Source organism: Paralichthys olivaceus, chromosome 16 (genome assembly GCF_024713975.1).
Source record: "Paralichthys olivaceus isolate ysfri-2021 chromosome 16, ASM2471397v2, whole genome shotgun sequence".
Lineage (NCBI taxonomy): Eukaryota > Metazoa > Chordata > Actinopteri > Pleuronectiformes > Paralichthyidae > Paralichthys > Paralichthys olivaceus.
The window spans coordinates 2,486,121-2,513,504 of NC_091108.1; the positions used below are offsets into that span (position 1 = coordinate 2,486,121).

General features: G+C 46.4%; 3 protein-coding genes across 10 annotated transcripts; 2 read left to right on the plus strand and 1 right to left on the minus strand.

The window, feature by feature from the left end:
- Positions 1–17: 17 nt before the first annotated feature.
- arhgap30 (Rho GTPase activating protein 30) lies at positions 18–13,101 on the plus strand. Of its 8 annotated transcripts, none has more exons than XM_069510931.1 (14): positions 18–154; positions 5,650–5,999; positions 6,531–6,633; positions 6,757–6,901; positions 6,988–7,070; positions 7,319–7,426; positions 7,588–7,706; positions 7,799–7,967; positions 8,230–8,327; positions 8,464–8,535; positions 9,031–9,780; positions 10,003–10,211; positions 10,335–10,885; positions 10,999–13,101. In XM_069510931.1, exons 2-14 carry the CDS (start codon positions 5,912–5,914, stop codon positions 12,725–12,727), a joined length of 4,224 nt encoding a protein of 1,407 aa, XP_069367032.1. In that variant the 5' UTR covers positions 18–154; positions 5,650–5,911; the 3' UTR covers positions 12,728–13,101. The 8 variants fall into 8 exon arrangements, with proteins under 8 accessions (XP_069367032.1, XP_069367025.1, XP_069367030.1 ...); XM_069510924.1 differs by lacking the exon at positions 18–154 and adding an exon at positions 4,961–5,107 and having other exon boundaries at positions 8,446–8,535; positions 9,985–10,211; XM_069510929.1 differs by lacking the exon at positions 18–154 and adding an exon at positions 4,961–5,107 and having other exon boundaries at positions 8,446–8,535.
- Positions 622–3,655, minus strand: LOC109639157 (uncharacterized). Its single transcript, XM_069510936.1, has 4 exons — positions 2,906–3,655; positions 2,175–2,278; positions 1,891–1,990; positions 622–1,714 (listed from the first exon to the last, which is right to left on the minus strand). The coding sequence occupies exons 1-4, from the start codon at positions 3,117–3,119 to the stop codon at positions 768–770; spliced, it is 1,365 nt and encodes a 454-aa protein (XP_069367037.1). The 5' UTR covers positions 3,120–3,655; the 3' UTR covers positions 622–767.
- A 557-nt stretch (positions 13,102–13,658) lies between the features above and the next one.
- Positions 13,659–27,161, plus strand: LOC109646531 (zinc finger protein Xfin-like). The gene is made up of 11 exons (XM_069511642.1): positions 13,659–14,064; positions 15,512–16,496; positions 16,916–16,929; positions 18,666–18,908; positions 19,362–19,895; positions 19,977–20,744; positions 20,825–21,514; positions 23,778–23,990; positions 24,221–24,285; positions 25,784–25,877; positions 25,970–27,161. Exons 1-11 carry the CDS (start codon positions 13,782–13,784, stop codon positions 27,028–27,030), a joined length of 4,950 nt encoding a protein of 1,649 aa, XP_069367743.1. The 5' UTR covers positions 13,659–13,781; the 3' UTR covers positions 27,031–27,161.
- The last annotated feature ends 223 nt before the right edge of the window (positions 27,162–27,384 follow it).

Consider the following 27,384-nt stretch of genomic DNA (forward strand, 5'->3'; position numbering starts at 1 on the left):
GGATGACTTGATGAAAACTCAGAGACTTTCAAATTACATGTGAAACTTTTGCTTTCAGATTTTAAGTTCTGAAATTGAAGTCTTCTCGTGGAACGATTGGTGTCAGAGGATCTAGATTTTTCATCCTGATCAAGTTTAAAGGTCGTTTCTACAGGTGAGTCCTCTTCTGTCCGTTAAATAATAATAATAATAAAAAACACCTTGAGACTAGTTATTATTATTAATCGGATGCTGCAATTATCTTTAATGAGGTGGGGTGTTTAATAGTAATTTATATTTATAATTTCTAATAGTCTTCATACTGTGATAAATATGGAAGATTAAACTAGATGGGAAACTTTGAATGTGAATTAAACTAAGTTTTTTATTTATCATTAATAATCTCTCAGTGCTCCTACATGAGCGTGAGCAGCGGTCGGCAAGTTTTGTCAAAAACTTGGTTTTCCAGCTTCTCGTATATGAGAAGTTGATGCTTTTCTTTTTCACGAATGACGACAAAGTGAATCTCTTTGAATCTGTGAGAAATATGAAATGAGGCTGATTTCATTAAGTGGAAAATCTAAATAATCAATATTGAAAATCATTGTTTGCCTTCAACTAAATAACGGAACAACGGGTCTGTTTTGATAATATCAACATTTATCACATGTTATAATATTAAACAAACAACAACAACAACAACAAAAACAGTTAAACCAGCTTCATCACTGTGTTCTGAGCTACTCAAAAAATAAAAACATGGAACCTTCCTTGAAGCCACGTCAAACTCAGTGAGCTGTTTTCTGGTGGGACTTGAGGCTGGAGCGCTGGGTGAAGCACTTCCCACACAGCGAGCACTCGTACGGCTTCTCGCCGCTGTGCACCACCGCGTGTCGTATGAGGTTGCACTGCTTGGTGAAGCTGCGGCCGCACTGCGCGCAGCTGAACGGCTTCTCCCCCGTGTGACTCCTCAGGTGCTCCTTGAGCTGACTGAACCTCATGAAGCTCTTGTCGCAGTACGTGCAGCTGAACCTCTTCTCGCCGACGCCGGACCTCCAGGGCGTCCTCATCCTCCTCGCCAGGCCGAAGCTGCCGCGGCCGCTCTGCACGCAGAGGGAGGAGGCGGCCGGGTTTGGGTTCGGATCCTCGTCTCGGCTCCTCAGCGAGGGAGGAGCGAGGTCTCTGCACTGATGCTGCGACAGTTGAGGGACGGAGCTCTGATCCGTGGAGTTCGTCTGAGCGTTGAGTCCGTCTTCTGCTTGTGGTCGTCGACTTCCAAATGTTCTGGCTCGTCTTTTCCCTCGGACCAGGACAGAGTGAGCTTTCCCCGCTGAGTGAGTCCTGGGTACCACCTCCTCTGATGGAGTGAACACAGCGGGGATCTGCTTTACCTGCTGCCCCTCGTAGGAGAAGCTGGGATCGGCTGCGTCCCTGCACAGACCGGACAACCACAGCTGATCGTGACCGTCCACCGCCACAGACGCGAGGCCCGACTCGAGCTGCGGCGCGTCGTCGTCTGGTTCCTCCTCCCTCTCGTGTTTCACCACGAGCTCCGAGCCGCTCCGGTTTGTGACGATCGGCTGCTGCCCTAGTGGCAAAGAGTCGTGTCCGGCCGTCGGGGACACAAGAGGTTCTGGTTCTGCCGGGTCCTCGGCCGAGTGGTAACGATCCACGAAGCCGTCGGTCTGCTGAGGCGGCGAGGATTTGAAACACGGGGATGGTTCTGCTGCGGATACTGAAAAGGAAGCACACGTGAGATCAGATACGAGAGCACATCAATCACAAAGCCTTTATTGGTCCTCACAGGGAAATGAGTCCGTTGGGAAAGAGGAAGTAGATGACGGGTCAACGTCCGCTGATTGAAAAACCTGGGAACCTTCATACGTGACAGTGGTTTGTGTTCTCGCTCACTCAGTTTGTCGTCTGTGTCGTTCTTCCACTCGTCCTCCTCCGCACACTCCTCTTTTATCTGCACGTGTTCGGCTTCATCAGAAACCTCCAGGTCTGCACACTGCAACACAAGCAGCAACACTGACTGTGAGGAGGAACACACGTCATCTATCAGTCTATCTATCAGTCTATCTATCTATCTATCAGTCTATCTATCTATCTATCAGTCTATCTATCTATCAGTCTATCTATCTATCTATCTATCAGTCTATCTATCTATCTATGAATCGATCCTGTGTTCGTACCTGTTGCTGATCTGAGGTCTCAGCTTCTGTCTGTGTGTCCCAGTCGATGATCTGAGTTTGTTTACTGAGAATCACTTTGACCAGAGGAGAACACCGGTCTGCTCCTGGAGGAGACACACACACACACACACAGACACACACACACACACACACACACACACACACAGACACACACACACACACACACACACACACACACACACACAGGATGTTTCAGAAAGTAAACACACCAAGTTGATGAAGAGGGCTCTCCTCCTCCTACACCTCTCCTCCTGCTGCTCACCTCCCCTCCTCCTCCTCACCTCCCCTCCAGTCCCTCAGCCTGCTCCTCCTCACCTCTCCTCACCTCTCCTCACCTCTCCTCTCCCCTCCTCCTCACCTCTCCTCCGGGCCCTCAGTCTGCTCCTCCTCAGCTCTCCTCCTCCTCACCTCTCCTCTCCCCTCCTCCTCACCTCTCCTCCGGGCCCTCAGCCTGCTCCTCCTCCTCCTCCTCACCCCTCCTCACCTCTCCTCTCCCCTCCTCCTCACCTCTCCTCCGGGCCCTCAGCCTGCTCCTCCTCACCCCTCCTCCTCCTCCTCACCTCACCTCACCTCTCCTCTCTCCTCCTCCTCACCTCTCCTCTCCCCTCCTCCTCACCTCTCCTCCGGGCCCTCAGCCTGCTCCTCCTCACCCCTCCTCCTCCTCCTCCTCACCCCTCCTCACCTCACCTCTCCTCTCCCCTCCTCCTCACCTCTCCTCCGGGCCCTCAGCCTGCTCCTCCTCAGCTCGGCGTCCATCAGCTCACACTTGTTCTTCAGGAGCTCGATGTCCCTCCTGCTCCGGTTCACCTCCAGCCGCAGCACCGCGCAGCTGTCCTCCACTCGCCGGTTGATCTCCTCCACCGCCGCCTTGGCCAGCACCTCCATGACGGAGAGGAGCTGGTTCTGGAAGCCGCAGCTCTCCATCTTCTCCTCCAGATACGAGACCAACGCGTGACTCCTCCAGGGGGAGGACGTGGACAGGTCCCGGTCACAGGAGCGTCCGGAGGCGGACGTTGTGTTGATGTTTTCCGCGGATGGCACCAAGAGAGGACCGCTCGATGGATTCACCGTTACGCTTCGCGCGGGTGGAGTCTCTCTCCCCCTTCGGCTGTTCACACCAACGACATCTCAACGTCTCGTCGACGCGAATAAAACAAACGTCTCAAAGTCTCCGCGCTTTTTAAAAACACACTGTTCCTCGTTCCGCTTTCATTTCCGCCATCTTGGCACGTACCGGAAGTTAAAACCAGGTTACCATAGCAGCTGCCCATGTCGTCACTGGTGATGTTACCGTAAATATGAAACTACACGCGCACTGTCAGAATACACGCCCTGAAATAAACTGAAACTCAATGTTTATTTAAATTATAAACCAGAGGAACTGATTCCTGCCTCTTTTTATTTATTTCATTATTATTTATTGTTGATTTCATGAAAACTTTCCTTATTGTTATAATTACTATGATGTTTTCTTTGAATCATACTTCCTCATGTACCATTGATAAAGTGCATTTTATGATATAACTTTATTTAAATAGCACTTATCTCATGTTACAAAGTCAAAAATGAATCAATAAAAATGAAAGGTATTTTATTCAGTTGATATAATATTATATTTTGCATTTTTTTATGATTTATCGGTGACGCAATTTTAAATAAATATTTATTTAAAAAAAAAAAACATTTCATCATACATGTAAGAAAGTGGCACCAGTTTCTCAAAGATCAGATGACGGGGAAATTAGGTCAGCACAAGAAACAGCATAATAAGACACAGGAAGTCACAAAGCCGTGCAGGAAAGTAAACAAGAGAGAGATGCAACACACATGGTGTTTGAATATATTTGTAATGAAGTTTTTTATGCTCGTTAACTGTAGTTATTTCTAGCGTATTTCTGCTTGTGTACAAAATACTGCAAACTCTAGAGAGCTGGGAAATCCCATTTTAACAGGAACCTAATCAGATGATGACTGAGACCAGAGTGAGAGACTCTCAGTCAGACGAATACTCAGAATGATTCGCCCATAATTTACTAAACAGAATAAGAAGAACGTCATCACTCTAATACTATCCTGTAGCATTTTGTCATTATTACACACAATCCAGCTGTTTACAGATTTCCAGATGTTCACTGCCGCTGAACGAAAGCCACGTTTTTCCAGCTCTCCCTGGGGACCCTGAGATGTTCCCAGGCCAGATGGAATATGTCGTCCCTCCAGTGAGTTCTGGGTCTACCCCAGTGATAAAGTCAAATATGTAATTAGCTGTGCTGAGTACTTTCAGCCCTTTTTTTGTCTTTCTTCATGGACCTTGATTTGAACCCTGTAGTTCTTTGCAGTACATTCTACTGATTGAGGCAGTACGAGTTTATATTTCTGTTGTGTCGGGATTTTGTGTGGATACCATTAACACCACAAGGGTGGAAGTAAATTTGTGTTATTTACCATAGTGATTGTTTGCTTTGGTGCCTTCTGATTCTTAGTTGTACTTTCTGTGAGGTACCGTGTTTTAGTTTGTGGTACTTTTGCAGTACTCACTGAGGCTCTATGTTGTTACCATCCAGTGATCAGTATTAGTATACGTAACGTTCATGTACATCAGACTCAGTCAAAGAGAAGGAGTCAAACACATTAGTCTTTTGTCCGTGGCTGTATTGTCCTTAATGAACTTTCACTGTCCATGTTGTCAGGGTGAATAATACACATGGAGCTCGACCTGCACTGAGACAAACACATAAAGGGAAATAGATGCACTGGTTTCCCTTCTCAATCAGCAGAGGCGGAGACACTGTGAGCCTCATGCAGAGAGAAAGCGCAAGAGAAGGAGACACACTCAGGAAGTTAACAGAGGAAGTTTAGTGGTTTCTTGCGTCATCATTTTATGCTGCCTCTTGTGCCGATGCAGAGTGAAGGTAGGAACACGAGTATTTACTCCTTAACTTGGTCATTTCTCTCAACACTGGAACTCTTCCCTGGAGGTGGACAGGTAGGGAGGGATGCTGGACTGAAGGAGGAGAGTGGCAGGTGTCAGGACAGATGGAGGGGATGGGGAGAGAGTTTGAGCGTCTGCGTGAGTCTGTATGTTCAGGCTCGACTTCCGCTGCACTGAGCCAGGGGCCTCAATGGCCGTGACATGCGTGTGAGGAGAGCAGTCCGGGTCCGTAATGAACTCGGGCCTCAGGCGGGGGACTGAGATTGGAGATTTAGGTGCGTCCACCCGTCCAGAGACACATTATGGTGTGACGAGAGTGAAACAGTCAGAGTCTCACTTCACTGAATAGGAGAAGTTAAGAGACAAGGGTGTGGCCTTTTATTCGAACATAAATTGAGTGCATTGGGGGAAGTGGAGAGTAAACGTACGTGCACAGAGGATTCTGTGCTACTCGTTGTTTGATCCTAGAAGAGACTTTGATTTGGACCCAAAAAGGAACGTTTGTTATTTCTCATGTTGCAGAGAGGACGACAAATGAAAGTATGTCCTAACACATCAGCTCCAACGCGACGCAGCCGACAGAGGAAGCGGCCGACAACATGCACTGAAGTGAAGGAAGCAGCAGCAGCTCGGTCGGATCTCTGAGATGTGCACCACCTCCACTCTGTCTCTGCCACATTAAGCTGAGTTGGTGGAGTCCACGCAGAGAGTGACGGTGTGACGGTGACAGGCTGAGCAGCTCGGGTGGGTCTGAATGTGAGGGGAACACCGCAGACAGGAAGAGATGCGGAGAGTTCGGAGAAGAGGAGGCAACAAAGAGAAGGTGTTTGGATGTGATCTGCTCGAGCACCTGAACGCCTCATGTCAAGAGAGTGAGTAAACTGCTGCCACACAAACAAGCTGTTGGAATAAACCACGTTATTTTCTATTCCACACACTCACTGTGTGTCTAACTATACAACTGTGTGTTCTAGACATGCTGCATATCCTGATTTACCTTGTTGGTGTGGTTCACGTCTTACAGTTAGTAAAATAATCCTTCAAATTAAGACTCAGCGTTTTAAAAGTAAATGTGAAACAATTTCTTTTTGTCGAGACTCCGATCACACATCATCAACCACAACATGTCCACTCAACAAAGTGGGTTTTTCATTCAGTTCAATTTAAATCCTCTCACAAGTAAAAATAATAATCGAAACAAAAGGACATAAACCACTTCGTCTCTAATGCTAACGTACATGGAAGTGGCGTTCAACAAAAGAGAAATGCAGGAACGAAGCATGTTTGGGTTTCAAGTCTACAATGAATGAAAGATTTTAACATCAGAGTGTTTGTGTTCATGGTCGTTGTTTCTAAATGATTCAGGTTTTATTCAGATGATTGACATGAGTCATCTGACACAGTTCCTCAGGTCTTACGATGCTGCAGCGAGTTCGTCGAGCATCATGGCATCGTGGATGGAATCTACAGGTTGTCTGGGGTGTCGTCCAACATCCAGAAACTCAGGCAAGTTGTGTGTGTGTGTGTGTGTGTGTGTGTGTGTGTGTGTGTGTGTGTGTGTGTGTGTGTATACCTCTCTTTGAACCTTTTGTCTGAAAATGTCAGCACTTCCTCTTCGTCCACCACCAGGGGGGAGTTTGAGAGTGACGGGAATCCAGACCTGAACAAGGATGTGTATCTGCAGGACATCCACTGCATCAGCTCTCTGTGCAAAGCTTATTTCAGAGAGCTGCCGAACCCTCTGCTCACGTACCAGCTGTACGACAAGTTTGCTGTGAGTAGCTCGAACTCACACATTCATAGACCAGCACGGACATGTTGTTTACAACAGCTTCATCACCAAGGTGTTCTGTGTTACAGGAGGCTGTTGCCATCCAGCTGGAGGAGGAGAGGCTGGTGAAGATCAGAGATGTGCTGAAAGAACTGCCGTCACCACATTACAGGTACGGTGCTGCACACTGACGGCCTCTTTACTGATGGAGATGAACCAACCTGCCGAGTATTTCTGTGCACTGAGCTCGAGGTGAACGTATGACTCACCAAAGTGAACACAGTTCCCAGGTGACCAGAAGCAAACTCTCGTGTAACTGTGAATAATAGTTAACGTGGTTTGTATCTCAGTGTCGTGTTCGCAGCTCGTTGCTCCGCCTCAGAGCAGGATGCAGGTTCACGTCTTCATTTTCTTTCTCAGGACTCTGGAGTTCCTGATGCGTCACCTCGTCAAAATGGCTTCTTATTCCTCAGAGACCAACATGCACTCCAGGAACCTCGCCATCGTCTGGGCCCCCAATCTGCTCAGGTGCGCTGATATCAGTGGCATTTATAGATATATCAGTGTTTGTTGTACACACATTAGATCTTAATTCCTTTCAGCATTTCTTCCCTCACATTTCCCAGTGTAATCAGTTATAAGCCACTTATCAATCAATCAGCGATCAATGGATCAATCTGTGTTTTAAGGTCAAAGGACATTGAGGCGACCGGGTTTAACGGCACGGCAGCCTTCATGGAGGTCAGGGTTCAATCCATCGTCGTGGAGTTCATCCTCACACACGTCCCTCAGCTGTTTCCTGACCAAGGTCAGAAGACACACACACACTTACACACACACACACACACACACACACACACACACTACCTCTGCCTCATCTCTTTCTTCTGCTGTATTCAGGTGGATCGGATGAGAGAAGAAAGTCCCTCCCCTCTCCATCAACAGCGATGGATGACCCGTTACCCAAGTCTGTTCCCTCTCGGCCTCTCGCCAGCTTTGGGAACATCAGTCCAGGGGACGGCCCACTACCCATCAGACCCTACCATGCAATCATAGAGGGCACAGACAAGTGAGGACAATATTTAGCAGTAGCATCGTTACCGATCCCTCGTTGGTGAAATTACAGTTCGACAGCAAAAAAAGTAGTGCAAGAAGAAATGTGCTGAGAATAAAATAAGGAAAGAAAGAGAGTCCAAAATAAATACGATAAAAACTGAATAATAATAGCGATGCATGATACAGATTATTCTTATTCTATATATGTGCAATACGTCAGTGAAATACAGATCAAATATAAACCACCTGCCTGTGAATGTCTGTGTTCACCTCAGGAGGAAAGGATCTCTGAAGGGCAGGAAGTGGATGTCCATATTCAACATCGGAGGACGATTCCAGGACACACGGAGACGACACAAACACTCAAGTAAAGGTAGAAGACCTGCTAAAGAAAATATAATTCCTGGTTTCTGTCTTTATTTCTATAAATAGCTTTGTTTTTGTTTTTTATGTTAATGTTGATCCCCTTCTATTTGTTCCATGTTTCATAGAATTTGTTTGTGTTCCAGAGAAAGACAGATCTGCTCTGAGACCAGCACGAAGCATGGACTCCCTCAGTATCCAGTCATACGCAAATGAAGGTGCTGCTCTTCTCACAGTCATCGCGATGAATTCTGTGATTCCAGATAAATAAAATACAATAAATGGAAAAAGCAAAGATTTAATTCTACAAACTTGAAAGAAAAACGCCACCAATCAGTTTTTTTTCTTGAAGGATCTGTTCATCAAAAATACTAAAAATAAAAAAGACAGAAAGATTCACTTAGGTTTCATGTTAATTCACCAAAACCTTCCAGTGTTATTTCTGTCTATATCATTTAAAAGAAGGGATTTCTCATATATCATTTGTAGCCTGATTTATACAACACTTCTTAAAATCTTAAAAATTATACTTCTAATGCATATTGACAGTTTTTCTAATTTGTCGATTCCTGCTCAGAAAATATCAGCAAATGAACTCATTACAAACAGATGATGCCTCATTTATGTTTGTGTGTTAGAAATAAGAAGAAGTTTGTGACCTGGATCTTATGTGTTATTATTATTTTAATTATTATCTGTCTCTTATATTCCAGGTTCCAAACATCCTCCCCAAACCCCTCCCTCCACCAACATGTCTCCCCTCGTCACCTCCTCCCCACAGCTGGGCTCGGAGGCCGCGGCGCCTCCTGGTGGAATGGGTGGCAGTGAATATGCTGTGACATACCGCAGAGGAACAGGGGTAATGAGCGGAGGGACCCAGGGCACCTACACCGCTCTCGACCCGGAGGGTTTAGGGGTCATTGGCAGTGACCCAGTCCAGTCCAGATCCCCGGGCCTCTCGGCTAAAGCAGGACGAAGAGCGGCCATGCACATCACAGGGCCCACCCTGGTTACTGTGCCGCTGCACATCACCTCCAACCTGGCACTGGGGGTGCTGCAAGGGGGCGGGAGCAACCGGGTCATCCATCGTGGCAGGGATAAGGATGGAGGGGACAGGGTGGAAGGAAAGGAGGGAGAAGGAAAAGTGGAGAGGAAGGAAAGAAAGAGGATGGAAATGAAGGTGGATGGAGGTAGGAAGGTTAGAGAGGAGGAGACAGACAGGGTTGTGGACGTGGAGGTGAAAACAGTGGTGGCAGGAGGCGTTGGTGAGGAGGAGGGTGACGGAGTAAAGGTGGAGAAGGAGGAGGAGGAGGAGGAGGAGGAGGAGAGAAGCGTTGGTAGAAGGAAGTCGGAGCTGGTGACGGGAGGTGGAAGTGTGTCCAGAGAGGAACGAGTCAAAAGCCTCAACTCCAACACAGATGATGACGATGCAACGAGAGACGACCAACAAGACGACTACGTGGGTGAGTCCAACTATTTCATGAACCTGCTTCTCATTCAGTATCAGAGCTGAACCTTTCAGTATGCAGACTACTTTTCATGTTTGATCTTTACCTCTCAGTTAATGTGGCAATGAACTGGTTTCTGTTAACCCTGCATTCTTTCAATTTGAGTTTATTGTGTTGCAAGTGCAGCGTAGTCTATAGTTACCTCATCTGTGATCGTAGCCCGTGTTTCACTCACAGATATGAAAAGTGTGGAACCGGCTGATCCTCATCCAGAGGAGAGTGAGCCCGAAGATGTGTATGTGTTTCACGAGTCCGACATCCTCAACTCGACCGAAGCGGAGGGAGACGACCAGGAGCTGTTCGGCTACGTTCAAGATAACTTTGAATTCCTGGACCACATGGACAGCTGCGTCATGGACCACATGGACAGCAGCAACTCACATCAGGTTTGTGTTGTTTGCACAGATGAGGTCGTTTGAAGGTAGTGAGTTTGCAGAAGCTGACAGTTTTATTTTCCCTTTTGAGCTTGTTTTTGTTAATTTGAAGAAAACTCTCTCTTCGTCTCTCAGGTGAACGAGTTCTCCGTCGAGCCTCCCGGTCACTCAGACGACGAGTATGAAGTCATGGCGCAAGCTGAGCCTGCCCAGAATCCTGCAGGGCAACACATGCACCTGCAGCCGGCCCCTGAGTTTAAACCACACAGGCCGCTCAGCCTCGACCTGCACAGCCGACAAACTAAATCCCTCAGCCTGCCTTATATGACCTCACCTGTCCACGGGCCGGACGAGTATTGCTCAGAAGACGAGGATGAGGGCGACCCCAGTGACGATGAGGATGATTACAGCAGTGACGAGGATGGTAGCATGTTCATTAAAAGCCTCCCCGCTGATTTCCTTTTAAACAATCTGACCAGGTTTGACCTGGACACCGATAACGTAAGTAGACTTCCTGTTGAACAGTCGAAAAACTTTGAGGCGCTGCACTCTAAAGAAACGACAACCGGAGAACAGGAGCGAGAAGAAGTGGTGGATGAAGAGGATGGAGGAGGACTGGAGGGAAAACAGATGATGAAGAGCGAAGAGGAAGATCATCAACAAGAAGATCGACCAGAAAAACAAAGGTAAGAAAGTAAAATCTAATATTACAAATCTCTAAATCTTTACCTGAAAATCAGTTTCTCTTCTTCTTCACGCTTCACTTATCTGTTAACTGTGTGTTAACGTCTATTTGCAGATCGGAGGCAGAGGAAGATCCCGACATCCCGGAGGATGTTCACAGTGACAAAGAAAAGTCTTGTGCTTCCGAACTGTCAACATCCAGCTGTGAGGAGATGGACAAATTCATCACTATCAAGGCTGCGGAGGAGGAGGAGGAGGAGGAGGAGGAGGAGGAGGAGGAGGAGGAGGAAGAGGAAGGGGTTGATAATCTTCACACTGATTATCCACTATGTTGCACAGATTCTTGTTCCACACAGGAGACTGCTGATGATCTGTTAGAGCAGACCGGAGGACATCCTGGACCCTGTGATGAGGAGGAGACAAAAGAAAAACACACTGACGATGCAGAGGACAGGAGGAGAGACACAGAGACAACATGTCAAGAAATGGGTCCGGAGAAAAAACAAGGGGGCGAGAACCTGTTGGAAGACTCCATTGAAGAAGATGGAGGGGGAACGGCTGACGATGAAGATGAAGAGGAGGATAGTGTCGTTTGTAGCAGTGAAGTTTGGGAGGAACTTGAGGATGTTGTATGTGAAGTGATCGAGGAAAGTGAGCAGGTTCAGAGGGAGAAAGAGAGAGCTAGAGAGCAGGAGGAGCAGGAGGAGCAGAATGTGAAGGGATCAGGAGAAAAAAGAGAGGAAGAGAAGGAAGGAGGGACAAACAAGACAGAAGATAGAATAGAGGAGACGGCTGAACAGAAGCTCACAGGGATGCACCGAGAGTCCGAGGAGAAAGAGACGAGTAAACTCCAAGTGAAGAACGCGGCCGTTGAAGAAGCACAGCATCACGACAGAGAGGACGAGGCCGCCAGAGAGACAGGAAACAGGAAAAACAACGAGGAGACAGCTGATGAGCAACGAAGAACAACGACCAACGCCAGGTTTGATCCTAAAATACTCATGTGTGAGGAGAGCGACAGAAGCCACGGAGGAGGAGGAGTTGGCAGGAAGCTGGTTATCTCCAAACACCCAAAGGTTTACCAGGTGAGAGCTGTGCCGGTCGTGCCCCCGAAGCCTCAGCACTGCAAACTCACCGCCATGACCCTCCGGCAGCAGCATCAGCTGCATCACTATCAGCAGCAGCATCATCATCACCATCAGCAGATGCAGCAGCAGGAGTATCATCATCACCATCAGCAGCAGCAGCAGCAGCAGCCGCAGCAGGAGCATCACCATCAGCAGCAGCAGCAGGAGCAGCAGCAGGAGCATCACCATCAGCAGCAGCAGCAGCAGCAGGAGTATCATCATCACCATCAGCAGCAGGAGCAGCTGCAGGAGCATCATCATCACCATCAGCAGCAGCAGCAGCAGCAGGAGCAGGAGCAGCAGCAGCACCAGCATCATCAACATCATCAACATCATCACCATCACCATCAGCAGCAGCAGCAGCAGCAGCAGCAGGAGCAGCAGCAGCAGCAGCAGGAGCCGCAGCAGCAGCAGCAGCAGCAGCAGCAGGAGCAGCAGGAGCAGCAGCAGCAGCAGAGGGTATGGAGAGGCGCGGAAGGAGGAGGAGAAAACACACCGAGAGTCCAGACGGAGCAGGAGAGAGTCAGTGCAGGGGAACAGGGGAAGGACGGAGGGAGGAGGGAGAAGGAGAGGAGGAGGGACGGGGAGGACACCAGCAGAAACAGTCCCCTCAGCATGTGTTTCGATGAGGCGGTTGCCATAGCAACCATGAGGCGAGAGAAAGAGAGGGGGAGCGACAAGGAGAGGCCGAGGGACCGGGGAGGTGAAGTGCTCTGAGCCAGTGTCGTGATTTTTACTGTACAAACAGTTTTTTTTTTACATATGAATTAAAAGGCTTTTTATTCCAGTAATGTCTTAAAGGATCAGAAAACAGGAATAACTGCAGTGACCTGATATTGTGTTAAATATGGCTCTCAAAGCAAACCCCCCGGTCGCACTAGTTATCTAATTATACAATACTTTGTAATTATATAAAGTATATGTATATACACAGTATATCTATATTTATGTATACTGTATTTGTATAAAGAAAATGCCAGAGAGTTGAATGGTAAATTTGAATGAGCGGGGATAATGGATGGAATGTATTGTTTGAGATAAATATATGAAGAAATGTTTTTGGATTATGTGATTAAAATGTTTTCAAGAAAGTGCTCGTTCTTTGCTTTATTATTATATTCATATGTTGATGATATTTAAATAATCTTCTGGCATCAAGGCTTTTTTTTTTTTATCCGAACAGAGGATCTGGGTTCTTCTTCCACCAAGTATGAGATCTAGAGTTAGAGTTTGACGCTTCACAAAAGTTAAAGTCAGGTTACCATTGTCACTCTCTTTTAAACGCTCCTTCTCAAGACAAACATCACACATTCATCTGGAGAACAAACAGATTATTTCATTTCATTTCATGCGGTTAAAGGAAATAAAATGTACCTTACAGGGATGTACACAAGTACATTTATGTTACTTGTAGTTAGAAAACCTTTTCACATTGTAAAATCTATGCATTGTTTTAAAACAAATATATTTTATTGTGTATTAATATGAATTGCATTAACTTCAGAAAACAATCTGAGTTTTTTCTGAATTAACGAGAGAATTAATTTTTTATTATTTTTATTATTGTACTTTATTTTCTCACAGGCGAGAATTTTGTGATTCGCGTTTTTTAGGAACGTTACACCTTTCGACCCTGAACGTCACATCCGGCCTTTACAGTTCCCGGAAGTAAACCAAAATAAAACGTCAGGTAAATCGGTCGGACTCGAACTCTGCGGCGGCGGCTGTTGGATAAATCTCCCCCGGGAACGCGTGATCGTCTGCGGGCAGGATGGCGTTCCCCTCCGCCTTCGGTTCGCAGGTCGCCGCCATCATGGACGTGCTGGCGAAGGCTGCGGTCGCCGAGATATCGAAGCTGGTGGAGGACGGGACCGCGGTGCTGCACCTGGAGATGTGTCGGAGGGACGCGGAGATCCAGGAGCTGAAGACGAGTCTGAAGCTGATGGAGGTGGAACTGTGCAAAGCTCGAGAAGCTGCAGAGACCCGGGACACGGAGGAGGAGCAGCAGGAGGAGCAGCAGGAGCAGACAGCCGGGACCCAGGTCCCCTCCATAGGTGAGAGGCTCCCTCACACCAAACTTCATTTAAAATCTCCCAGATTAAGAACTCGTTCGCTTATAAAAAAACGTTTCTTACGCAGTAGAACAAAATGAAATATTCTCAACGAGTTTGTATCGTCTCCTCTTACATTCGGCTTTAAAACATTGATTAATTTTAGTTCTGTCACCAGACTTCCTGTAAAATCTCTCAGATTAAAAACTCAACTCGATTATAATCAACGTTTCTTATGTGGTAGAACACAAGTAAAGGTTCCTCACAAATGTATATTGTCTCTTCTCACATTCGGCCTTCAAACATTCATTGTTGTTCTTGTTCTGTTATATGACGTTCTTGGATCATAATTTGAAATAAGCAATAATCAGAATAGTTAGTTATGTTGTGTAATTTTCACAGAGTTTCCATCCAATCACTATTTTCACTAATGATTAATGTTCCAGTTACACAAAGCTGCAGTTTGAGTCGTTCAGTCGTAACGTTTTCAGAACTGGCTTTGAGATGCTGGTGATGGTGTTGACGGTGTGAGTGGGCTCCAGATTACATGAGACCTGCTGATTCCATACTCGCGTGAATTAAAGCCAGAGACCATCTGGCAGAGATCTTTCAGTAATTCCAGTATCGAGGCTAAAACCAGACGGGACAAAGCCGTCTGGAACGACAGGCGAGCTCTGTCTTTTCTTTTAAACCTCTGTTGAAAGACACTTTTCATCCGTCTGTTCTGTCAACAGTTTGACTGAGGTTTGACTTTGACTCTATATGTGGATCCTGTGTTTTCTTGGTCATGTCCATGGACAGACATCATCAGTGACATGTTCTGCCCCACGGAAGATGATTTAATGGTTCATGTGGAGAGAAAGTCACCATCACTGGACATGTTATACGTCAGGATGCTTCTGAATAAAAAGAAAACAGAAATACAACCAAATATATTGAATTCAAATCAAGAAAATAAAATTTCATCATCAAGAAAATGATTTTGTATTATTTATTTTGTGAAATCAAAGTTTTTATTTAGGCCAGTTTAATCGGTCGAACTGATAAATTGGTTGGACTCTAGATTTAACCTCACTTGTTATTCTTTTTTCTTTTTTCTTTTTTTACATTATCAAGTAAGTTTTGTTTCATGTCTTTCAACAGCACTTTGACAACTTTAAGAAAATGACTAACTTAGAAACTTTTGACAAGTTTTCAGTAGATCAACTGACGTGACCTCATTCACCGTAAAAGCAAATATGAAGGTAGAACATTTGGTGAAGTGGACATAACGATAATGTGTTAAGGAATTAAACAAAATGGCTCATCGGGTTCTGTCAGTCATGGACACCTTCCAGTGAACAGGCTGAATAAATACCCGTAGGGTTGTACTGTTCTTGCGGATAATTGTGTTCTTGCTTTGTTGACTTGCATTTGACGAGGTAACATTCAAATTGTGTTTTATTTGCAGATGAAAGAGAGGATGAGCAAACACGTTTAGGGTTTCTGGAACCAAAGGCTGCTGATTCACTCTGCAGACATCGACATGGGAACCAAGACAGTGATGACATGAGACCAGCGGTGAAACACGAGCCAGCCGGTGAGCTTGTGATCCAGGAAACAACAGACAACACTGCGACAGCAGCGACTAACATTTGCTTTGAGGGGAGCGAGCGAAGTGACTCAATCTGGCCTCCTGCTGCTTGCGGCATGTTTGAGAAAAGCTCTGTTGCGCTGCAGCAGCACATGCAGATGTTCCCCTCTCACGCTGAGCAATTTTCTGCTCACCGAAATTCAGAAAGTTCCTTTAACTCTCCAACCGCAACACAGGAAATTGTCGATAATTCGACAAGCGTGCCGATAAAAGTAGAAACAGAGATTCAACCTGTGTGCTCAGGAGGTACCACTTCACAGTCTGTTAGCAATGAACCATTAAGACGTGTTTCACGCCCTTCAGGCATCGGGACCCAGTGTCTGCAGTCTCCTCCGCAACAGGTTGGGCGGTCACCCGCTGTTCCTCATGTGCAGAGGTCCGCTGCAGTCACAGAAGATCACATCCTCAGCAGAAACAACCTGAGGACAAAAAGACTCATGAACATGTGGAGATCAAATCAGAAACTCTTCATCTGCTCCGTGTGCAACAAGGCTTTCCCCCGCATGTCTCAGCTGGAGGAGCACAAGGCCACTCATCAGCCCTTCAAACCTTTCAGGTGCCTCGAATGTGGGAAGTCTTTCACCCAGAAGACCCGGCTGAAGACGCACCAAAGCGTGCACACGGGAGAGAGGCCGTTCAGCTGCAAAATCTGCGGCAAGATGTTTTCGAGGCAGGACAACTGCACGAGACACGAGCGCTTCCACAGCGGCCTGAAGCCGTACAGCTGCGGGCAGTGTGGGAAAAGCTTCACGGTGCTGGGTAACCTCAAAATCCATCAGGAGATTCACCTGCAAGGTAGATAGCTCCCAGTGATGCACTAAGACTGTACTTTTAAAGATCTATGTAAAGATTCAGTGGAGTAACTGAATCCTGAGCAGATAATGAAGTCCGACTGTCTGTTCTTCGCTTTGGTATCTGGTCTGTTCATATGAGTTCATGTGAGACCCTCTCTGATGGTTCTCCCTACATTTGGAAAGTACAGACCCATCTCCGCTGATCTTGTCTGAAACGTGAATGGATACAGTCGGTATTCGCTCCCGGGTGAAAGGACTCTGGTTTTAATTGGCTTCATTAAATCGGCAGCGATGACAACGAGACACCTGGGTGAACTAACTCACTTGGGAAGACAGCCACTCTGGACAGTTTGCTGGTTTGGGTTTTTTGTTTTCTGTCAGAACACAGAGTAACTTTATTCAGTTGTGCTTCTGGGTGTGTGTTTAGTTTCATGAGCACCTGTTGGTCAGAGATGTTGGTGCTAGTGCGCCATCTAGTGGCAGTAAATATCTCCTAAATAACCTGATTCCTTCGACAGTCCCCTTCATTTTCAAGCTGCACTTATTTGCACACACTCATTATCAGTGCAGTTGATTTGTCCGATTCGTTTTTTCATGAAGATCCATGTTTTATTCATCAATGCCCTATCTTGCAATGTGAAAAGTAATTTCTGGATCGGCCTTCTGATCCGGATCCACACCAAAATCCCTTGTCCCATTCCACACCCTTGACAAAAGGTAAAAATATCCTCCTTACCAGATACACTGGTACTGTCCAAAGCACCGATGAGGACAATGTCATTATTTGACATATTTATGAACTGTTCTAACCTGTGTACTGATATAATGGTGGAAAATGTATTTTCTCACATTCAGGAGTGGACAATACATCTACGGTATAGAAATCAATATCAGGAGAGAGAACACCGGATCCCTGCATCCCTATTTTATCAGTCCTCCCCGTTCTCAAAGGTATTTCAGTGCCTTGTACATTTAAAGGCGTCGTCCCCTTTTTCTAACATCCTTATACGTGTTTGACCTTCGAGATACAGACTGTGTATTTAAGACACCTGTCACATGTTCAACTCATTGTTGGCTGACGTAGTGATGATGTAAGTGCATCAAACGAACGGGAGAGTGACGTGTACCTATGCAATAATATACTGTGTTTTGTGTTTGCCCTCAATTCAAATCTTTCTGTAGAGATTTCTTCTTCTCTTGATATTAAAGGTTCTGATTTTAATATCACTTACGTGACATCCGTTGTTTTATTACATACACACATCAAAGAGTTCACAATGTCGCTGAAATGTCTTAAAGTAAACTAAACAATTTCAAATGTTTAAATGTTTAAAATGAATACTGTCTGTTCGAGTGTCGTGGAAATGTAGACGTTCAAACTCAGGACTTTGCTTCAGCCTTAGAAACAGAAACGGTCTCTAAACACTTCAGTTTACACCAAAGTATTCAGCTTTTAAAAGCACTTGTGTGTGAACGCGGCTCCAGAGGATAACAGCGAACATTTAGGATAAAAACATGTAAATGACGACTTTTTCGAGTCAAATTTGAAAATCACGACTTATCACGGCTCATTTTTTTTCATTCAACTATCACTTCGAGTGAAAAAATTGTGAACAGATGTCAGGACAACTTGCAGAAGGTTTGGAATTATTGATAAAAGTAAATATTTTTTTTATTTTTAAAGTGAAAAGAGCTTAATTAAAACCCTGCAGCCGAATACAGTTAGAATTTAGACAAAAATAAGACTTTTTACATTTAGTTTTATGGTTAAAAAGTTCAGGCAAACTAACACTGTCTTTCAGTTTCATGGTCTTTTAAATTTTTTTTATTTGTTTGTCTAGAAACTTTTATTTTTTAGGGGTTAACCTCGGAAGTGCCCCGGGGATAATCGTTGCGCCCTCTGACGCGTCTTTACGGCATTTATGTCCTCACTTCCGGTAACAGTAGCCCGCTCCGGTCTTCGCAACGATCGTTCTCCGTTAGCTGAAGACACGCCACGTTAAACACCGACACCGAGCCCGGGGAAGATCCGCAGCCGCAGCTGAAGCTCTGGCTCCGGCCGTCACCTGCTCCGTGTCACCGGGGGGAGGGTCACCGACCCAGGGGGACCTGGAGTCCGGCGCTTGTCTCACTCGTGTCGGTAGTTTTCGTCGCAAAGTTCCGGCGCCTCCGGTAAGTTGTCCGGTTCGTAACGATGCTGAGCAGCGTCGCTCTGCGGGCTCAGGTCGCCTCCATCATCGAAGAACTGTCCAGAGCGGCCGCGGCGGAGATCTCGGAGCTGGTGGAGGACGGGATGGTTCTGCTGCGGCTGGAGATGTGTCAGCGGGACCAGGAGATCCAGAAGCTGAAGGGCAACATCCAGCTGCTGCACACCGAGCTCCGGGCGACCCGGGGCCCGGTGACCCGGAGACCTGAGGACGGTGAGCTCACACACACACACACACACACACACACACACACACACACACACACACACACACACACACACACACACACACACACACACTCCTCAGGACACATCTTCATTGCAATCAAGGTTTAAAAGACACATTTCATTGGGACATTAAGGACTTTAGGACTTTAGGACATTAGGACTTTAGGACATCAAGGACTTTAGGACATTAGGACTTTAGGACATTAAGGACTTTAGAACGTTAGGACTTTAGGACATCAATGACTTTAGGACATTAGGACTTTAGGACATCAATGACTTTAGGACATTAGGACTTTAGGACATTAAGGACATTAAGGACATTAAGGACTTTAGGACATTAAGGACACTAGGACATTAGGACTTTAGGACATTAGGACTTTAGGACTTTAGGACATTAAGGACTTTAGGACTTTAGGACTGTATCTTTGTGTTTCCACAGGTGGTCAGAGCTCCGCTGGGGACGAGAGGATCTTTCGTGAAAATGTCCACGCTGACCGAGACGACAGCTGCGTGTCCAAACCTGAAGTCAAGGACAAACCTGACTCTATGGAGCCGGGAGGTGAAGAGGGCAGAGGTCACGCCGAGCAGCTGGGGGAAGAGTTGACTCTGTACGAGGGGAACAGCGGACGGTGGAGATCCAAAGCCGAGAGGGAGACAGAACGTGACACCTCAGGTTATTTAAACGTGCGGCCCAACTCCCTGCCATGTCTCCCGGAATCCTCCCTGGACGCTGGACTGGCCTTCGGTCAGTATCGTGGCGCTTACAACACGGCACGGAGGAGGACGGCGAGGAGGCTGAAGTTTAAGATGGGCTTCATCTGCCCGTACTGCGGCAAATGTTTTGAGCGTTCCGGGCACCTGGAGAGACACAAGAGGATTCACACCGGGGAGAAACCGTATCGCTGCGAGGTCTGCGGGCGACGCTTCAATCAGAAATGCAGCCTGAAGGAGCACATGAAGATTCACAGAAGATGTAAGTTTGACAAAGACAAACTTTACTTTCTAGAAAGTTGTGCTGCATTAAATGTACATTATACGTTATAATTGACGACAGGTATTCCGCCCACAGCAGTGGAGGCCCGGGTGGTCGAGGAGAACCAGATTCCTGAGGTGAATCCATGTGCCGATCCTCATCTCCCAGAGGAAAAGATCCGCACGAGCGCTGACGATGTTCCGCCCGAGGACGAGGACGTTCTCCCTCCACCTCTACGAGTCAAATCTGAGCCGGCAGAGGAGGAAATAACACAACCGCTGTTTCAGAGAGGGGGTGAGCCGCCAAGGGAAGGAGGGGACGACCTCGGAGGGAATTTCACAGCGTTTGAGAGAGACAGCCAGCGGTGGAGGTCGAGACTACAAGGACACAACGACACAGAGATGAGCGGGATGGAATATCTCAGCAGCTCGGCACAGAATATGACGTCCTACCCCGGGATCGCTCAGTTACTCCCGGGACCGGTCGAAGCTTCTTGTAGCTCCTTCCCGTTTCCAGGGAAACCATACGGGGAGCTGAAAAACAGCACGATCTCCCAAACGCCCTACGCATCGTCAGACGTGCTTCTCGCGTCCGGCGAAGCGGCCTCGCCCGGTGTGTCGGAGGCAGCGCTGAATCACCAGCTGCAGAGGAGGAACGCGTCTTTCCAGGTGATCAAACCGAAGAAAAGCTTCGCCTGCTCGTACTGCGGCAAGATCTTTAAGCGCTCCGGTCACCTACAGACACATTTACGAATTCATACCGGGGAGAAACCGTACGGCTGCCACGTCTGTGGGAGGTGCTTCACTCAAAAAAGTAGCCTGAAGGTCCACATGAAGACGCACAGAAATGGTAAGAGACAAAAGTTATTCCTGTAGAAAAGCACGTGAAGTTACTTTGCTCATTTTAAATCTGTTGTGTTTTTCCTGAAGGGGAGAACCCAGATTTGCTGGAGGCTCATCAGCTGATGTTTACGATGCCTGACAACCACTCGCTGGAGAACGCGCCGGAGCCGAAGCCCGAACTGGTGGCGTTTGAGGAGCAGTTAGCGGGCAGGGAGGCGCTGGGCGAACACATGGTGATGGTGAAGGTGGAGTCGAACGAGGAGGATTTTCAGGCTCTGAGTCAGGTGAGGCCCGATTGTGGCACAGGAGCGCTGGACCACAGTGAGCTGTGGACCTCTGGGACGGAGAAGACCTGCGAAGCCATGGTACAAACCGTCTGCGTACTTTCACGTGACATCAAGTATGAACTCGGCCTCGCCGATGAGCAGCAGGGATACACGAGTGCGTCACCGATCAAGGATATTCCTTTTCTGAATGACAAAGAAAATGAAGACATGGTGCGCGGTGACTACGCAGCGATGGGAATTCACTCCAGGAGCTCGGATGTGACTCTGGCGCCTGAGCTGCAGGTTCGAGAGCCGAACGATTACGGCTCAGCGAGCGACAGGACTGGGGAGGGAACCGGGTTTGAATTAGATATGACGTCGCTAGGCAACCTGGAGGACGGCTGTGGCAGCGATGGCGCCAGACAAAACTGCTTTATATGCTCGAGCTGCGGGCAGAGCTTTGATAGTTTCATCTTGTTTCAGCAGCACCGGTGTAAAAACATCAGTGATTAAAAAAACGTTCACGGACGAGTTCAGGGTCGGACATAAGAAAAAAAGAAAAGAGGAATAATCGAAATGCAGAGAACAAAGTTGAACCAAATAGAAGGAAGATATTTACTTTTGCAAAGGAGGTCATTGTTTCATTTCTGATTGTTCGTTAGCGGTATTACGTAAAAACTACTCAGTTGACTTATTTGAAACTTGGTGGGAAAATGCGATTTTTGGCCAAGGAAGGAATTTTGAACTGGATTTGATTAAAGGAGCAGCTCCGAGATTTTGTTTTTCATTTTAACGTTGCAAGATTTACACTTTTTTTTAAAAAACATGGATTTTATCGAAAAAAACTTTTAAAAAATTTTTTAGAGTTCGATTTCGTTCAACTTTACTCTCGACATTTGAACTTACGTGCATTGTTAACAAAACCTCCCTCTTCTAATTTTTTCTTACGCCCGGACCTAATACTCCAAATCTGAAGACCCAATTATTTTTGTATTTGCTGCTGAGAAGTGCAGTCGTTTCTTCTTCTGCAGTAAAGACACAAAACGTTTCCTGCTACTTTGACCGTCTCCACCACGCATTAAAAATAATCAGTGTTGACAGGAGCAGTGAACTCAGTCATCTTTCTGGGTTCTTGCTGTTTCATAGAACACTTTGATGATGTTTATTACTGAACACTGTTCAGGTGAAGAACCGTCGACCTCATGCAGAACCAGTGGTTTTGTTTTTTTCTGTTATTTGTTTGGGATATTTCTTTTAAATCTGTAAAAATAATGAGAGGATAATTGAAGCTGATTTTTTTTACTTTTTCTTAAATAATTGATAAAGAAGTCAAGGACATGGCTGAATAAAAAATGTTTACTTTGGGTTGAGTGAAAAATGAAAAACAAAATCCTTCTTTGCGGAACACTATCTAGTATTTTGTGGCTGAATTAATACAAATCTAATTATAATCACTGATCTACTTTATAATTAGATTTTTTTTTTTTTTAGTTTGTTACGTGTTTTGAAAAACAAACTACAGTTTTCTGTTTTATAAAATATGTGTGAGGACATGTGTCCGAAATATTCACGGGTACTGAATCAGCAATATTTTTAAAAATCAAGCTGAACAAATGCTGCTCTCAAGACCAAAATACTGTATCTGTGCCTTCATACATACAGGGAGTAAAACCCCTGCAGTGTTATTGACTTTCTGTTGTTACCTTTCACAGTCATTTTTTTTTTAACCTTCATTTAATGTATATTAATTCTTGTTTTCTTTGATTTGCTGGACACAAGATCTGGTAACTTGATTCCACGGGTATCGCACAATGTTTTCAAATAAATTCAAAACCAACTTCATGGACTTGTTGAGTCTGGCTCTGCTTACATCGGCTCCATCGAGGATGATTCCGTCGGCATCTGTCCGTTGCTCTGTTGTCGTCGAGATTCCACAAACCGCTTTCAATGAAATGTCGTGGAAGGGTGGAGGCGGGGCACGACCACAACATTTAATTTTGTGGCTTCTCTCACATCTTCTAGTTTCCAATTGATGGAAAAGGAATAAAACCTCATGCAGACCTTTAAAATACAGTTTCAACCAACCACTGAAATACCAACTGGTTCGTTAGCAGCTGACGATTTGAATCAAATATTCATTATTTTCATTAGAGATCAACACACTCAAAAATGACTTTAGGTGTCATCTTCAGAAATCTTGTGGTGTGTATTAAGTTTCACCTATGACAAATACTTCTATAATAAATAAGTATATATGTAATATATGCAAACATCACAATACAACTGAGAACAGAACATAAGTACACAAAAAGTATGCAAAAAACAGAACATGTAAGTATGCAACATATTCTGTACACAACACATAGTACACAGTACTACATAGTATGCAGTACTACATAGTATGCAGTCATAACTCAGCAATCAACAGATTTGATCCCTTTTTAAAACTCTCGATCAGGTCAGTAAATTAAATCACCTGCACTTGAACATCTCTCCTCGATTTTATGTAATCTCCCTGCGCGTCTCCTCCTGTACTTACGGTAGATCCCTCCGCCACACGGAAGAGAGCTTCGCTTCAGCCTCAAACACAGATGTCAGTTTTTTATTTTTTCTAGTGCGTCGCTTCTCTTCGCAGTTTAAACCAAGTCTCAACGCGGAAGCAGCTTTTGTTTGTGATTTTTTTTTTTTTTACTGCACCCCCACCTCCCTCACCTCCCTCCCTCCCTCCTCCTCCTCCTCCTCCTCCCTCCTTGCACACATTTCCTGTTTATGAATGAACATGGCGACGTGCATCTCCTTCCAGACGCAGCTGTCCTCTGTAATGGAGGAGCTGCTGAAGGCGGCGGTGGCGGACATCTCCAAACTGGTCGATGACAAATGCGCGTTCCTGCACGTGGAGATCTCCAGGAAGCAGAGCGAGATCGAGATGCTGAAGAGGAAGCTGCAGACGATGGAGAAGAAGAACACGCAGCTGCAGCGCGGCTTCGGTGAGAGGCTCCAGTGACTGTGATCGAACCCCCCCCCCCCAATCCATTCATGTTGTGTTGTTGTTGTTGTTGTTGTGCAACGAGACAACAACAACAACAACAACACGTCCCATCATGGTGGAGAGCAGCTGATGTTGCGTTCACGTGCTCTGTGAGGATTGTTGCATTTCCTCTTTTTGAACAACATCAGATTTCACTTTCTTACATTTCGTTTTTTTTTCTCCTCTCAGAAAACTACATGGACCGAGGAACTGACGTCGCCTCCAACTGTCGTCATCCCTCAGGAGACATGAAGGTTCGTAACTTCCAAGATTCAGTTCACGCCGATAATATTACGAAGCTGCAGCTGAATCAAGGTAAAGCAGGAAACCGCCTCAGGGGCCCCCCAGACCTCAGGGGCCCCCCAGACCTCAGGGGCCCGACACCCTCAGGGGCCCGACACCCTCAGGTTCAGTGGTTGAGCCTTTCCAGTCCTGTTGACCGCTCATAGCACTTAACAGGTTATTTCCATTCACACACACATTCATACTGAGCATCTGTGGGTCCGTGAGGAGCAATTTGATGTCTTGACTCATCGGCAGACCGGGATCGAACCGCCGACCCTCTGGTTAGAGCCGCCCCCATTGGTTATTGGTTCACGTTGACACACAGACAGATTAACGTTATGATCCACATCAGTAGGAATTTAGCTTTGGCTTCTTTAAAACATCAAAGTACATACATGTGAATAGATAGATAGATAATTAGAAATATATAGAAAGACAGATAATTGGATAGATAAATAGAAAGACATATAGATAGATAGATAGATAGATAGATAGATAGATGGATAGACAGATAGATATATAAATAGATAGATGGATAAATATATAAATAGAAAGATGGATAGATATATAAATAGACAGAGATAGATTTGATTTGACTGTTTATGGTTGTAGACGACTCAGGATCAGCAGATTGGGTCAAAGTATGTTCTTCTTTATTAGATGGACATAAAGTGGACACGTCCTCAGACGCAGGATTTAAAACAGCTCAGCAAAGAAAACTAATGTTTTTTTTGCTCCCTGAAGATTTGTTGTTGTCATCCTGCCAGAAATGTGATCGTCAGAGACCCTGGTGTTGTAAAATACAGTCCAGCTCTCATTTGTCTGTGGGTCCTGACTCATCAACCGACATCTGGGTCGAGGATCTGCAAACCTGAATTCCAGTAACTTTCCCGTCAACAAAGCACAGAGAGAGAAGTAGGACCGGTGCTTAAATCACTTTTGCTGCGGGGCCTCTGGTCAGGTTAATCTGACCTCGTTCTGAATCCTGGTTTTTTTTTTTTTTTAAACCTTCTGGAATTTCCCTGGAACCTGAGAGAAGCCATCAGGTCTGACACACTTTGTAATGCGCTCCTTGTTTTTATATTAACACTGGATCTGAAGACTCTTTCGCCCCTTTTTCCACCAGGGAAGAGTTCAGGGCCTAATCTGGTACCAGATCTGCGTTTCCACGACCGAAGAAACTGGCTCTCGCGAGTTAAACCAGCTCCGAAGCAGCAGTAGCACTTTGGTGGAACAGGGTTTTCTTTGTGATGTTAGTTTTGGTCCCTTGAAGAGGAGAATCCACAGAGAAGGGTCAGGGTGTTCTAGTGTCTTTCACCTCACCGACCCTCGTTAGTCTCCTTTCCAGCAACACGATATAAAGTTGTTGACTAGCCGGTGAACGTAGTGGAGAATTAAACTGCTGACGAGACAGATATTTATTGTACTGTACCACACATGCATGTTTAATCCAACATCTTGATTTAGTTTCCAGAGATGGACGATGCCGCTGTTTCCTTCACGATTAAAGAAGAGAGTCCAGATGAGCCGCTGTGGATCAGTGACACCGCTGGACCCATCGGTGAGATTTTATTCATTTGAAAAAAAAAAAAGTATTTTCCTTCTTTTCGTTCAAGATATCAAATGAATTCCCTCCACCCCTGCTTCCTGCAGCTGGTTCTGTGCAGTACCCTAACCCAGGTATCGTGGTGGAGAGCCAGCAGCTGGAAGAGGGCCGTCACTTATCCCATCCAGAGGTCTCCAGGCTAAAAACGTCAGAGTTCAGTGACTTGTACAACTCTGGTCATCACGCGGGACAGATCAGCGGCCTCCACTTCACCGTCAAGACGGAGAAGGAGGAGGAGCAATCTGGATTCAGTCAGGACGGATGTCAGCACGGCGCCGGGAAGCAGAATCAACTCGCCGCTGACTTTTCCATCGACGAACGAGATAATCAGCTCTGGTCGTCCATAATCGAAGGTAACGACATCGACGCCGGTTTTCCTGACTTTTCAAGTATGGTGGAGGAGTACTCCAACACGTTCCCGGAGCACTCGGATGCTAATGTGGTTTCGAACGCCAGCAAGTCGACCGGTGTCCAGCAGTCGTCCTCTCAGAGGCCGTGCAACGGGATCTACAGCGGTGAGTACCAGAAGGACGTCCCGCAGTCGTCCGGTTTTCAGAACAGAGCTCAGGGCGCGCTCCCGCAGGGGGAGAGGCCGAAGGAGCAAATGTACTCGCAGAGAAACGCGTCGCATGTTTCACACCTGAGGCAGCCCGATGAGCACCCAGAGAGGGACGCCACATCTGGGGACAGACCGGCCGTGACTCACTCCCACAACACGTTCACACCCAGCAGCTACCACAACCCCCACAAGCCTTTTTCTGCCGCGGGGCGGGGCTACGTTTGCTTGCAGTGCGGCAAGACGTTCGGCCGCCTGCACCAGTTCAAGCTGCACCAGCAGAGCCACAAGAGGAAGCGGGCGTTCTGGTGCACGGTGTGCGGGAAGAGCTTCCAGTGCTCGTCCCACCTCAGCATACACCACCGGACGCACACGGGCGAGAAGCCGTACGGTTGCGGGCAGTGCGGGAAGAGGTTCACGCAGCAGAGCAGCCTGAGGGTCCACCAGCGCACTCACAGCGGCGAGCGGCCCTACAGCTGCTCGCAGTGCGGGAAGACCTTCATCCTGATGCACCATTTGAAACGGCACAGAATTATTCACACGTACAGCTGAGGGGACGAAGTGTCGCTCAGGTGAAAAGACACAGATGACCTTTAAGACAAAATCACACTTACTCTCATTCTGACCCTTGACTTTCTTTATCGATGCATATTTCACTATGCAAAATCCATCGGGATGGATTTTAATGTTTTCTTTTTTTTGAAATGCTTCTTTTATAATTATCGAAAAATGTGAAGTCGCATTGCAACCTCAAAACACGTCAGCATTTTTTAAGGACAGTTCCAAAGCTAGTGAAGCCAAAATAAACAAGGCGTAAAATGTGGAGTCATCAACATAAACCTGTTCTTCAGTCATCGACTCCTTCTGTCTGACACAAGTGGGTTTTTGCTTTTTCAACGCTCTCAG

Excerpts from the sequence above, each read along its gene's own strand:
- arhgap30 (XM_069510924.1), top strand. The coding sequence starts at position 5,912 with ATGCGGAGAGTTCGGAGAAGAGGAGGCAACAAAGAGAAGGTGTTTGGA. Across the intron at positions 7,071-7,318 it reads CTGCCGTCACCACATTACAG|GACTCTGGAGTTCCTGATGC; the intron begins GTACGGTGCTGC and ends TTTCTTTCTCAG. Across the intron at positions 8,328-8,445 it reads ACACAAACACTCAAGTAAAG|AATTTGTTTGTGTTCCAGAG; the intron begins GTAGAAGACCTG and ends CATGTTTCATAG.
- LOC109646531 (XM_069511642.1), top strand. The coding sequence starts at position 13,782 with ATGGCGTTCCCCTCCGCCTTCGGTTCGCAGGTCGCCGCCATCATGGAC. Across the intron at positions 14,065-15,511 it reads GACCCAGGTCCCCTCCATAG|ATGAAAGAGAGGATGAGCAA; the intron begins GTGAGAGGCTCC and ends TTTTATTTGCAG. Across the intron at positions 20,745-20,824 it reads CATGAAGACGCACAGAAATG|GGGAGAACCCAGATTTGCTG; the intron begins GTAAGAGACAAA and ends TTTTTCCTGAAG.
- LOC109639157 (XM_069510936.1), bottom strand. The coding sequence starts at position 3,119 with ATGGAGAGCTGCGGCTTCCAGAACCAGCTCCTCTCCGTCATGGAGGTG. Across the intron at positions 2,279-2,905 it reads GCTGAGGGCCCGGAGGAGAG|GAGCAGACCGGTGTTCTCCT; the intron begins GTGAGGAGGAGG and ends TGTCTCCTCCAG. Across the intron at positions 1,715-1,890 it reads CGACACAGACGACAAACTGA|TATCCGCAGCAGAACCATCC; the intron begins GTGAGCGAGAAC and ends CTTCCTTTTCAG.